The sequence below is a fragment of the Eupeodes corollae genome, chromosome 1 (genome assembly GCF_945859685.1).
Source record: "Eupeodes corollae chromosome 1, idEupCoro1.1, whole genome shotgun sequence".
In the NCBI taxonomy this organism is placed as follows: Eukaryota; Metazoa; Arthropoda; class Insecta; order Diptera; family Syrphidae; genus Eupeodes; species Eupeodes corollae.
The window spans coordinates 31,173,958-31,187,329 of NC_079147.1; the positions used below are offsets into that span (position 1 = coordinate 31,173,958).

Genomic DNA, 13,372 nt, shown 5'->3' on the forward strand with positions numbered 1-13,372 from the left:
TCACTTGATAAAAGGGGCATTTAAAAAAAGAAACATTAAACAAATATTAATTATAATTATATCCCAATTACCAATTTAATAAGAGCTTAACCACACCCAAGCGTAAAGTCAGTCGGTCAACGACAAAACAGTTTTTAGCCGTCAAATCGCTATAAAATAGAAAATAGATCTATTTGGATGTTGAGTTCGATCTTAAGCTAGCACAAAGCTTAAGGTAACATTTCAGATTACCTCATAAGAGTCTATCGTGTCTGTTGGATTTGTCAAAGTTGGCGCAATCGAACGCGTGATTGTGGTTTAGCTACATATAACGTTTTAAATAAATTATATTTCTAAGATCTCAAAGTTTTGAAACTTCCTAATCATCAAAATCATATTACGAGTTAAAAAAATGTCCATGTTTTTCGCTTTGAACTCTGAGCAGATGATTTGTAGAGTTCGGTTTCTGATATATTTTCTCAAAACTTCTTTGACTCTGTCAACCCTCCTGAGAATATTCTAAGACAAATATTAGAAATATAAAATTGTTCGGTAAAAATATTGTTTGAAATTGTGGAACTCTCCGTTTCGATGTAATAAATAAAACTTGAGTTTTATAATGAATTTATGCCATACAAGCGAAGAACATTGCCCCACTGTTGGACAAGTTGACGATAGTATAGGGCAACTTTGTCCTTTATACAATGCAGAGCTTCAACGCTAATTGACGATATCTATCTAGGTACAATTTTAAACATCTTCATCCAGTTTTAAAGGGAATCTTTCTGGATTTTTCCATTAATTATGCCTTATACTCGTCTTATATAGGCAATACCACTCCTATTGTCTATATCTTTCTATTTAATTTAAACCAGTTCAAGTGCATATTGCTGGCAAAGTAGATAACAGATATGAAAGATAGAATATATTTTATTGTATCAGGTTCAAGGCTAAAAGCTGGATCTATTTAGGTAGTAGGTACCTACTTAAAGACACGTTATGCCTTTAAGAAACCATTCCATGGGTTGAACAAATTATCACAAAGAAAGATATACTTGGCATATCGCTTTTATACCTTTGGACTTTTCATGGATTTTAATTTCTTATCTTGCAGTCAGAACCTATATTATAGATATTTTAAGAGATCGTTAAATTATTTTACCCGTAAGAATTGTTTTTTTTTTTTTGAATTGCATTTAATTTATTCGTAGCTTGAAATTGGCTTAAGAATTCATTGGTTCTTGGTTGCAAAGGAAAATAATGTCATCATAAAATTTTAAAGGGCTGAGTTGCAGTGTTTACTTTTAAGCCTGCAGAGAACTTCTTCGGACTTCCATTTTTTTTCGATTTGACTTGCATGAAATAGGACACAATTTATGTTGATATGATAAGTGTATCCAAGAACTCCACTCATTTAAATATATTAACTTATTAACTTACACTAATTTCAATGGGAATTGTGTCCCAAAATCTATTTAAGATTCAAATGTGCCGCATTTTGTTAAAAATTGCCTTTAAATTTTTATTATTTTTGACCCATTGTTGAACACTCAAAGTATCCGCAACCGTTGAAGTTTGCACAATGGCTGCGTTCAATCTCGTGTTGGATAGGGTATCTTGGATAGGTGGATTTTTAGATACCTTGTTGAACGAGTTGTATAGCTGTATTGAGATAGTTGTCAAAAAATAAAAACAACTTTCTGCTGTTAACAAAAAGCAGAGAAACATTTAAGCTTCGAAGTCAAAATTGTTGTTAGAAAAAAATTAAATGGATATTTCAACTGATTCGTCGGATTGATCATCTAGAAAACGAGAACAAAATAAGTCGATTTTGAAGTTAAAAAAATAGATCATAATTACCTTTTAATATTTGGAGGCAAATAGCTTTTTCATCGCCTATTATGTACAGAACATCCTCAAATACAACTTTAACTAACATTTTGTACCTTTTTGTTTATCAACAAATACAAAAAGCTGAAATCAATTGTCAAGTTTCTTGAAATTCAATCATGTGTTTAATCAGCTGTATATCTTTATCTTTGGATTGCTTTTTTGACACATCAGCTGTTTAAAATCAGCTGTTATTTTACACGTAAAACACTTACAAAAAGGTATCCTTATACCCTATCTATCTGAGATTGAACGCAGACAATGCTCAACTTATGACAGTTAAGTTATAGTTGTCAGCGGTCAGCTGTCGAACAAATTTGTTTTACAAAAAATGTAGCTACCGCTTCAATATTTAACACTGTCAGAGTTTAAATATACGAAAATAGGCTTTCCATTAAAAGGTTTTATTTTGAAGTTTGAACAAAGCATTGACATTTCAGAAGTAAAAAATACACCATTTAAAAAATAATGTGATACATGCTTAAAAAAACATATTAAAATTGTTAGAATTAATATAAAAAACGGTTACATTTTGCAATCCAATCACAATTGGCTAACTTAAAGCACTTTTATGTATCGTCTTGAGCAACTTTCCAAGCCGACTTATTGAGACTGGTTGATAAATTGCAGCTGGACAAGTTTTTGATGTGAAGAACCGAACAGTGTAAGTCCTTCCGAAACAAATAAAAATATTGCTGTTGAAGACGACAGTTTTCGAAAGTTTTGGAAAAGCCCCAGATTTAGCGATTCTTGGTCGATTTTTCGAATGAGACATTCCATAGACAACATTACCTTCTTTTGCATAAGGACTTAGGTCATAAGGGTTAAGATTATCGATATCGTCGTATGATGGTTGATCCTTATTTTCATTAAAAAATCGGAGGATATTTTGTCAAACAGTCCATTTAAGGCTCGAAAAATCCAAGAATGATTGTTGAAACCCCTCTCTAAACTCAACATGTCACTGTTTGGCGTAATTAGCGGTTTGTGGTGCAATTAGTTAATTTTCAAGGGTGGAATTAGAAGATATTAAAGTAGCTGACATTTAATTTCTAACAATTTGGTACAATGTGGTAATATGTGCCACAAATGGCAAACTAGTTTCCTAACCGTCTTTATTCTCGAAGAGGCTATCAAAATTTGGAACCGAGATCTTGTGATTTGAGAGTCTTGGCCTTTGTTCTAGTGCCGTAAAACTACGCCAAGTGAAATAAGCCCAACTTATAAAAATTGGCAAACTTTCAACTGTTGGCCATATTTCACATTAAAAAAGTGATATAAGTCCAAATTATTTTGAGAAAAAAGGCCAACATATTTTTACTTTGGGATAAGTAAGGGGGCATGCAACGTCTCTACTTGGGCACAGTATAGGATTTTGACACCCATACTGTTGAAAGAAAAATAAATCAATTTGGCCTTAATTTACTTTTTATAAGACTGTTGAAATTTAGCCTTACTACACTTTTCTAAAGTAAAATAAGTCCAATCTATAAGAATGCCCCCCAATCCATACAGGAACAAATGTGAAAATTGGTCATAAGAAATTTTATCAAGTGTTGCAACTTTAGCCTTGGTGGTTTTTAGAGTAATATTGCTTTTAATTTTATGGCATACATCACTTTTACTTATACAAGCGTTTATTTATGCAGAAAGAATAATTGAAGCAGACAAATTTCACTCAACTTCAAATTCTTCCAGCAGCTTAGAGTTGCATTTAACGACCGTTTTGTGCATTATTAGATTTTAAATAAATTATTTAATCAATGCAATTGGAACTTACTGGCAAAGATATTAAACATAGTCACGCTATAGCATTTTAGTCGAAATTTGATAAATCAGTAGACAATCAGCAATCGGCAATTACTTGGGAAATATTTTCCATAAGAATGTTTCCCTTCCCGGGAGCAAGTTCCTACTATCGGGAATTTCCCACGGAATTCTTTTTCCTTGGGAACAAACTTCGCCAACATGAAAATAATAAATTTATTTTCGAACATAGTTTTGTATTGATTTGATAGTCGGTTCTTAGTGAAAAAATTGTTTGTTTTCGTCTAAGACTCAATTCTTAATTAAAAATGCAAAGAATATATTTTTTAAAATTAATCCATAAGGCGATTTCAAGTAAATGGAACTCGAGCTTTGCTTTAACTTTTGCTTTAACCTGCTTTCTCATCGCTTCCATTTCAAGGTTGTGCCTTGAGGTTTCATCCAACATCTTCTTCTGAAACTCACTAATTTTGCCATTGGACCTTTATATTTTCTTGAAATGGTATTGCATTTCCCTTTGGTGTCGCTTCATAGCCTTAACTGCCTTTTCAACCTTATTGCAGAATTCTTTTTGGATTTTAATTTCTCGTTGCAAAGCGACGTCACAAGTTTTCATTTTTCTGGCTTTTTTGTAGGACGAGGAGTTGAAGTTCTGTTTTCAATGTTCAGCTGGGAAACCAAAAGTTAAAGCGTCTGGGCATTCTTCCACCGATTCTTCTAAGGTACAAATTCGTATTATCGTTTTCTCCAACGGTATAAATTTATACTCTTTGGGCCTCCACCGGTTGCTTTTTTTGTCTTCTATTTTTAGACATTTTCTATCTCACTTACTTTTTTTTATCAAGCCATACCTTAAATTATTTTTTTTAAGAAAAGAAATCATGGCTATCAACTTATCATCCACTTTTTTCCATTCAGATATAGATTTTGTTGGTGGGCCCACACTGTTAAGTTCTTTTTTCTACTTTTTGAAAAATGTTGATACATCTTTCTTAGACCGATTTGTTGTGAAACCATTATCAATATCTCTCTTTTTTCCATTATACTAATTAAAACGTGAACTTGGTGAGTATTTGCTGAATTCGACATTAAAAAGATAAATTTGTATTAATATTTTGTTGAGAATTGCTTACATTGATTGCTCCGCTTTCAATTCCGGCAACTAAATAACGAGGAAATATTCAGAGAGAAAAACACAAAATTTTCAAATAAAAAAAAAGTTGCCAATAGGTATTTTTCCATATTAATTTTTTTCCCAATTTCGAAAAATTCCCGATACCAATTTTTGGAATATGGGAACAAATCCATGGGAAAAGAAGTTCCCGATAACCCCAAATGAGAGTTTATTCTACAGTGATTTTTATTCTGTTTAAGGGGTCAGCGTTCTTCAGCAAGAATGATAAACAAATTCATATTTTTCATCAACTTTAGACACCGCAAGTAGTAATAAAAATAGACACACATTCCTACGAAAGCTGAAATTTTAATAAAGCTTTGAAAATTACTAAAAGAAATGTGAAACAAAAAGAGCGCTACATTCTATAAAATTTAATTTCAAATAGATAATAAGGGTCCTAAATGGCTACCCTATGGTACACCAAACTTAAAATTAAATGTGTATGATAAATGAAAGCAACACATTTTAAGTCTGATAAAGAGGGTCAAAAAACAATAATAATTAAGTACATTGTTTATATTCTTAGCAAAACAATGCATTCTACGTATCCGAATATTTAAAAACTTAATGTATTAGCCTTGCTTGAACTCAATTTGATTGCTTTTGTGCGATATTAAAACATCATCCGTTATTCCAAAATGCAATTATTATAACGTCATCTAATAATTTAAAACAAAAACTTGATCAATTTACAATAAATGCATGAGACAATTGTTATTTTTAAATTTACTTGCTCGTTCCTATTCCCAACTTTTGTAATTGTTTCGGGTTAATTGAAATAATGCCTTTTTCGAAATAATTGAAACCTGATTGTTATTTAAATAACCGAAATAATTTAGCATCTTGGTATTTTGTGGATAACACGAAAAAAAAATTAAATTTAAATAACCTTCACATGTCTAATCGAACTATATTATTAAAGTTTTAATTGACTTATTACTTTATTATTATTTTTAAAAACAAAGTTTTGTACTGTTAAACTTTTTGAAGAAAAAAAATCCCCTTTTGATGTACATTTGTTCATTTACCATATTTTCATTTATAATTTTAGGTTCTTGGCCCAAGATTAATGGAAAACAGAAAACCATTTCAATTGCGAAAAATATTGATTGTCTACAATTTTATTCAAGTGATATTCAGTATGTTTTTATTCTATGAGGTATGTAAATTAAAGTTAAAGCAAATTTAAGTTTATACAAAATTTTAAACAAAATTCTTTTATTTACTTAGGCAGCTCAAGGTGGATGGCTTAATGGTTATAATCTAAGATGTCAACCAGTTGATTATTCAAACAGTCCGAAAGCTATAAGGGTAAGTCGTTGTAAATTAATATCAAATTTCATTTAAATTTTAAGTCCAAAAATAACTTTTTCAACATAAATCAATCAATTCATTGGAATTAATTCTTTCGGTTTTTGTTAAAATCCTGTTTTTAAAAATGCATTTGAATTTCCAAAAAATTAAGCTTACTGATCTGGAGTATAAGTTCAATGTACTTTCAGTAAGCCAACGACACAAATTACTCGATACCAATAGTGGCAGCGTCACTGATCGTTAATTAGACAAACATGAAACCTTTTTGAAAAAAATACAAAAATTATCATATTCATAAGTCGAAGTAACTCGCGTATGAGAATTTGTACTTTTGATTTCTCAATAAACATTATGATCATTTTTATTTTAGAAGTATTTATTGATCTAAACACGTTTTTATATATTTTGATGGGTCATTTACGTTAAAGGATGTCTAAAGTTCAAAAGAATTACTTCTGATTATTATTTTCATAAAAACCGGATGGAATTTTTGTAAATATTCCGATTGATCATTGAAAAGTTTACACTTCTGAAATTTGTATTTTTCTTAAGATGCATTTAAACTGTTAACAGGAAATTAGTTAACAACGTCATGATTAATCTTTTGAAGAAACAAACACATTGATTTTTTATATTTTTTTTTCAAAAACGAAAATGCATATTGATTGCTGATGGATTACACAAATGTTCTTCCTGTATTTTTGATTTATATTTACATAACAAATATTGAAGACCTAAAGGCTTCATTTCTATAAAGTGGTAAAGTATGAAAAAATTTTAAGGCGCAATTTTTGAAATAGTGACTTATTTAATTATCATTAGGACTTATATGTATTTCAAATCAAATTATTTAATGTTTATTTTTTACAACATTTTAATGCTTAAAAGTGCAATTCGAAAACCATAATTATATTAACGGTTTGTCAGACAAATATTTTTTCAATCAATTTCTTACAAAAATATCTTCATCTAAGGTTAAGAATACAAAAATATAAAACAACAAAGGAAGACTTTAAAATCTTCTTTAAAGTTACAAATGTTGTAATATTGGCTTTGACAATATTTTTGATATAAACTTGAATTAATTTTTTGACCACAGATTTGAAAACAAAACTTTTAGTTTCGGAGGTTTTTTGATATGACTAAACTTAACCCTGTTGTTGAGCCACATGTTGTTTCCGAGATCTTTAAAAAATCACAAATAAAGGCGACTATTTTGAATTTCGCTTAACACGTTGCTTCTGAAACTCGTCAATAGCTTTATTCCAGTTTTCTTATTGCAAATTTAAAGTTTGGGGTTTTTTGAAAGTGGGCCATTTAAAAAATTGATTAAATAACAAAGTTTTTTAATCGTTTAGAGTAAAATTTTCAAAAAATGTTTCCATTTGTACAGCTTGCATCTTCAAAAATATTTTGTGAAAATGTCAAGCCCGTACCTGAAATACTCTTCTTATTCAAGAAGACAAAGGCATAAATACCCTATTTGGATATTTAATCCTGAATATATTTAGTTTAGGACGATGTAGGGTGATTTAAATTATATAGCAATTGATTGTTGGACAAATTATGACAATTTTAAAGGAAATAAACCGGAACCCCCCCCTGGCTAAAAGTCTAGATCCGCCCTTGGGTATTGTTTATACCGTTTTCGAGATATAGAAAAAACAAATATGTGTCCCTCCTGTAGGACCTTCAATTTTCAAATATTGTTAACATCTTACATCCAAAATATCTTTTTTTACAAGAAATTAAAGTCCTAAAGTGCGAAAGAAACTAATAAGAAAAATTAAAGAAACTTGAATAATTAAGATATGTAAATTAGTTTTGTGAATTTTAACAATTTCAATACATTGGCCAAGAGTATATCTTTCCATTGTCATAGTAATTGCAAAGTTTCTACTTGTCAAATTAGAAAATAAATAGTGGACTATCGGAAATGAAAACTCTTTTTGAAAAACTCTTAAATTCATTAATTAACGCTCTTCATATAATTTACACTGTCCAATGTTCCTAGACAAAGAAATCTTGAGTTCTTAAATCTTCAAATGAATAAAACAAAAATTGTTTATTAAATTATTGTCATTTATTTTTGATTTTGATTTTTAATGATATTATTGTAATGGTTAAATTATGCATGGATCAAAATATCGGGTAAATAGCCGCTGATACTTCGGTGTCACACCTCCATTCAGCTTCGTCTGACGTTTATGAGTTCAGCTATAGGAATTCAATGCATGCTATCACAATGAAGCTTTGGCCTCATCTTTCGTTTGATAATCGTAAGAAAAACAACGTAATGTGACTCCAAACGGAAGCTCTAGTTCAAATTTGCTGAACTTTTGTTTTGTTTGACAGCTCAACAGCTGTTAAAAAAAAGTCAACAAACTAAATACATTTGCTTTTGGAGGGATTCCCAATGGTTATTATAGGCTAATATTTTGTACTGCACGAAAAATCAAAACAAACTTTTGAGAAAAAATAAAAGCTACTAATGGGTAGGTTCAGACAACACTAGTGACTGCATTTGCAGTCAACTGCATCTTCTAAAAGCACATTTTGACCAAGACAATTAGTTAGTTTTTCGACTGTCATATCCTTCAAACTTTTAACTTTAGTTCACTAACCACTACCTTCAGTTAATTGTACAAAAACTATCAAAAACATTATTGTCTACAAAACACTCCTCAGACAAGCTACAATCCATCACGATTTGTATTTTATATTGTTAAGTAATATTACTTATTTCTCTTCCAATTTGACAAGGAACCCTCTTACACAAAAGATTAAATGGAATTGTGCAAAAAATAAATAATTCATGGAGTAATAAAGTTCAGCTTTTAGTTGAATTAAAAAAACATTATCAATTGTCATTGTGACATAAGTTCACTTGACTTAATAGTTAGGGAGATTTTTTTGACTAACTTTCAAGTTAACTTTCCAAAAAAGCAGCCTTAATTGGATGGCAATTTTTTTGCAGCTGGCTAATCAGATATTAGAAACTTGCTTTACTTCAAGTCCCTTATATGTCACCTGAACCTGCCCAATGACACAAGTGCCATTTTAGAAATGTCATATTCGAAATTTCATTCAAAGCACCCTCGAAGTAGGACAATCGTAATGCAGACGAAACTGAAGCGTGTTTGTGTTTCAGCCATAATGTGCCAAAATATCTCATCATTAAGCTCTTGAATTGTTGCTGGTGGTCAAATTACATGATCTTGGCTTACGTGAGATAACACAACGATTGAATTTGTCGCATAAAAGAGCCATAATTTCGTTAGCTGGTTGGCTGGTGGCAAATTCCAATTGAGGACAATAAGAGTTCGTTATCATCTCAAGACATCAAAAACCATTACGACATTCATTGATCGGCCTTCTTTTGGAAAAAATACGGCACCAAACAGTCACTGTTTGTGGGTGCATTGGTTTTACGACAATCACTCTTGGATTATCATTCGCCCAAATACAGCAATTCTGCTTATTGACGAACCCACTAAGGTGAGATTGTAGTACCCGTGACATAATGGTTAGTGTGTTGAACTGTCATGCCAGAGATCTAGGGTTCGATCCCTGCCTGTGCCATCTAAAGTTATTTTTGTACGGGTACCTACTGCCTTTTTCGAGGCCCTAGTCCTCAACGGACCGTTGCGCCTAATTTTTTACTGAGGTGCAAGTGCCTTATCACTGAAGGTGATTTTCTTCAAAAATTGATCATCCACTTTTGCTATTTCTTGCCTATCTGGCCATTGACGACGCTTGAATGATAAAGAGTTTCAAGTTCTTAAGTCCATTGCAACTTGTTAGTAATGTTCAACAACGACGAGCGTGATAGGTGCAATTGTTGGGCACGACAAAGAATTGAAGTGGACGACTCTTCAGCCACAGCCCTGCTATCACAAACAGCAGTAATATTTTCTACAGTACGAGCTGTACAAGCATTCACTGGTGTTTTCACATCTCTTACAGACCCAGTCAACTCAAACTTTTGCACTATTTTGAATAATAAAAAGATCACGAAGTTCACGATATGCACGTTGAATTGAACTCCTATTTTCATATAAGCCTGAACAAATTTAACGCATTGCCCGAATGTGTACCCTTCCATGTTTCAAATTCATTTACTCTAAAATTATTGAGAAATGTCAAAACACATGCAGAAAAAACTTGACGTTTAGGTGAGGTTAACATTCAAGATCGGCCCTTAAAATTCAACCATCCTTTACTTATAGTTATTAACTGACAGCTTTGTATGTAAAACCTATAGTCATTGAAATACTATACATGGACTGCTAGTGGTGTGAGTTTTCCATACAAAATTTGAATAAAATGATTCCACTTAAAATATTAGCTACACTAGCCCTTCCAGGCACAGTGGCAAAAAAAGTTATGAAATATTTAGCGACATCTGTTTGTATTTAGTTGAGATAAGCTTTTTCTGACATAGAAAGTGTTGACATCTAGTATAATAGACAAACGATGACTGTTTTTTTGTATGTTTTTGAAAAATTTTGACAGTTCGTGCAAAATGAAGCCAGAAGCAGGCTGTGCGCTGTGAGTATTAAATTTAAATGTTACACAATTTTTCGCAAAGCGCTAGAGTTTTGTCCGTTAAAAGTGGAACCATCGTGAAGTTGGCTGCTAGCACTCCATGTATCTATAGTATGACAGTGCCTATAGTATTGTCATTGCGAGATTATACGGGGCGGCACTTAGTGGCGACATTAGCTAGTCCAGTTTTTGTACTTCAGTTTTTGTATATAAAACTTTAAACGCCACCTTGTGGCTACGGCGAACATACAAAATAACTACTCTATGATAATATTATGAACTTTAAATACAAATCTGACAGTTTGTCATTGCTTTAAGGGTACGTTTACAGTGAAAGCTTACAGTTGTCAAATCTCAATTGCAAAACAATTAATTAAAATTATTTTTTTTAGTAGATGCTCAATTGTATGTATTTATATGGAATTCGTATAAGGCGTATAATAAATGTTTAATATATGAACATGAACTTTGAAATATTACCTCAACGAAGTAAACAGCTCTCTTCACATAAAATGCACGTGCATAGCATATGCCTTAAAGCTTCTTATAATAAAAATTAGCATTAAAATTTCTATTTAGATTTTACATTTCTATATACCAATTAGTTTCGGTTGACGTTTTTAAATTTCTAAGTTATAGCAAATATTTACTTAAAAATTCAGTAAAATCACTTAATAGAAGACAGCACACTCATAAACCCGGTACCGGAGCCTCTTTTTAAAATGATATGACAGTTTTAGATTACTTTACACAAGAATTCACACATTAAAAATATGGTTGATAATTCTGTAGCTATTACAAATATAAATAATAAAACTTAACATCCGTTAATATGGCACTCATATTCATATATGAGAAAACATTAAATATGCAAATAACAACTACTGAAACTATGTTTGTTTTTGACGTCATAGCGTTCTTCAATTTACATTCTATAATATTTTTAAGTCCACTTGATTTTTATATAAATACTAGACACTATTAAATTGTTCAAATCTATTTTTAAACTTTTGTTTATTAATTTTAATTTTTTCATATCATTCACAGGTAGCATCCGGATGTTGGTGGTATTTCTTTTCAAAATTCACCGAATTCTTCGATACGTTCTTCTTCGTGCTTCGTAAACGTTACGATCAAGTTTCAACACTTCATGTCATCCATCATGGAATTATGCCAATGTCAGTTTGGTGGGGCGTTAAATTTACTCCCGGTGGTCATAGCACGTTCTTTGGCTTCCTCAACACCTTCGTCCACATCATAATGTACACATACTACATGTTGGCTGCAATGGGACCAAAAGTACAGAAATATCTCTGGTGGAAGAAATACTTGACTGTCTTGCAAATGATCCAATTCGTTTTGGTAATGGTACATTCATTCCAATTGTTTTTCAAAAACGATTGCAACTACCCCATTGGATTTGCTTACTTTATTGGAGCTCATGCTGTTATGTTCTATTTCCTGTTCTCGGACTTCTACAGACAGGCCTATCTCAAGAACGAAGCGAAAGTAAGAGTTTTAGACCTTAGAGTTCTTTACTGGTAAATGGTATTAACAATTTTCTGTTTTTTCTTTTTCTTATAGAAGGAAAAACTAGCCGCTGAAAAACTCCATATGAATGGTTTTGCTAACGGAGTTATCAGCAAACTGAAAGCAACCGAAGCAAATGGTAACATTTCAGCGAAACATCTCATAGATGGAGTTAACTCCACATCTACAACAACAACGACGACGCGGCACCGAACATATGGCGGAGGTCCATCGAATAATTAATTATAGAAACTAATAAAACAAACCCATAGCCTTTTGTACTTAAATATTAATTTTATTAAATTTAAACAAAAAATTACAAATTGTTCGTCATAATTTAAGTCTTTTTTCATATAAATGGTAGAATTTATATTAAAAATAAAAATATAAAAAAGAAATAAACAAAAACAAGTCTATGCACACCATATACACACAACACACAAAACCACACAAAAACCATTCACAATGTAATGAAAATTATATTATTATATTTTAATATTAAGTCAAAATGAGTATAAATGAATAAATAAATTAGAGAATTAAGAGTGAAAAAGATGATGTTCAATTTAAGATAAATAAAATTAACAAAAAATAATAAAATGATCTTGAAGGAGATTTTGTTTTATTTCAGTTTAAAAAATTACAATTTTATCCAAATCCAATCAATTGGTTAGTATTAAACATTGACCAAATCACCTCTCATCAACTTTTGTTAGTTTACCTTGGACAAAATAAATTGATCTTGATTTAAAATCTGTATCGTGGGTGTATCCACTTCTAATATGTGACAGCTTATGAGAAAATACATTGCAAATCATGGGATCCAGACTTTTAACCTGAGTGGGTCATACACTTAACATCAGAATTAGATTTTGGGCATCACTGAAAATGTGAATAAATCTTATATTTCAAAGCCCAAAGTTACGAGTACAATCTAAATTATGACAAAAAATACAGTTTGGTTTTGTGTAAGGGCCGTCGGCGGCGTCATTAAGCCGGTCTTCTTCCGTGGTGATCAAGACCAGCACGTTACTGTGAATGCTGTTAGACTAATTCCTGTGGGGCTACGTCAAGTCTATAGTCTATGCCAACACGCCAGCGACGATTGATGAACTTAGTACAAATATCGAACGTGAAATTTCAGCAGTTTTAGCCGATTTTTTCTTC

General features: G+C 31.4%; 1 protein-coding gene across 3 annotated transcripts in view; it reads left to right on the forward strand.

The window, feature by feature from the left end:
* LOC129939165 (elongation of very long chain fatty acids protein 7) overlaps positions 1–12,815 on the forward strand; it is a 72,235-nt gene extending 59,420 nt beyond the window's left edge. For all 3 annotated transcript variants that reach the window (XM_056047068.1, XM_056047067.1, XM_056047069.1), the window contains 4 exons: positions 5,865–5,972; positions 6,044–6,124; positions 11,723–12,184; positions 12,260–12,815. In XM_056047068.1, coding sequence (XP_055903043.1) covers positions 5,865–5,972; positions 6,044–6,124; positions 11,723–12,184; positions 12,260–12,448 — 840 coding nt within the window. In that variant the 3' untranslated portion in view covers positions 12,449–12,815. The remainder of the gene's footprint in view (positions 1–5,864; positions 5,973–6,043; positions 6,125–11,722; positions 12,185–12,259) is intronic.
* Positions 12,816–13,372: the final 557 nt, after the last annotated feature.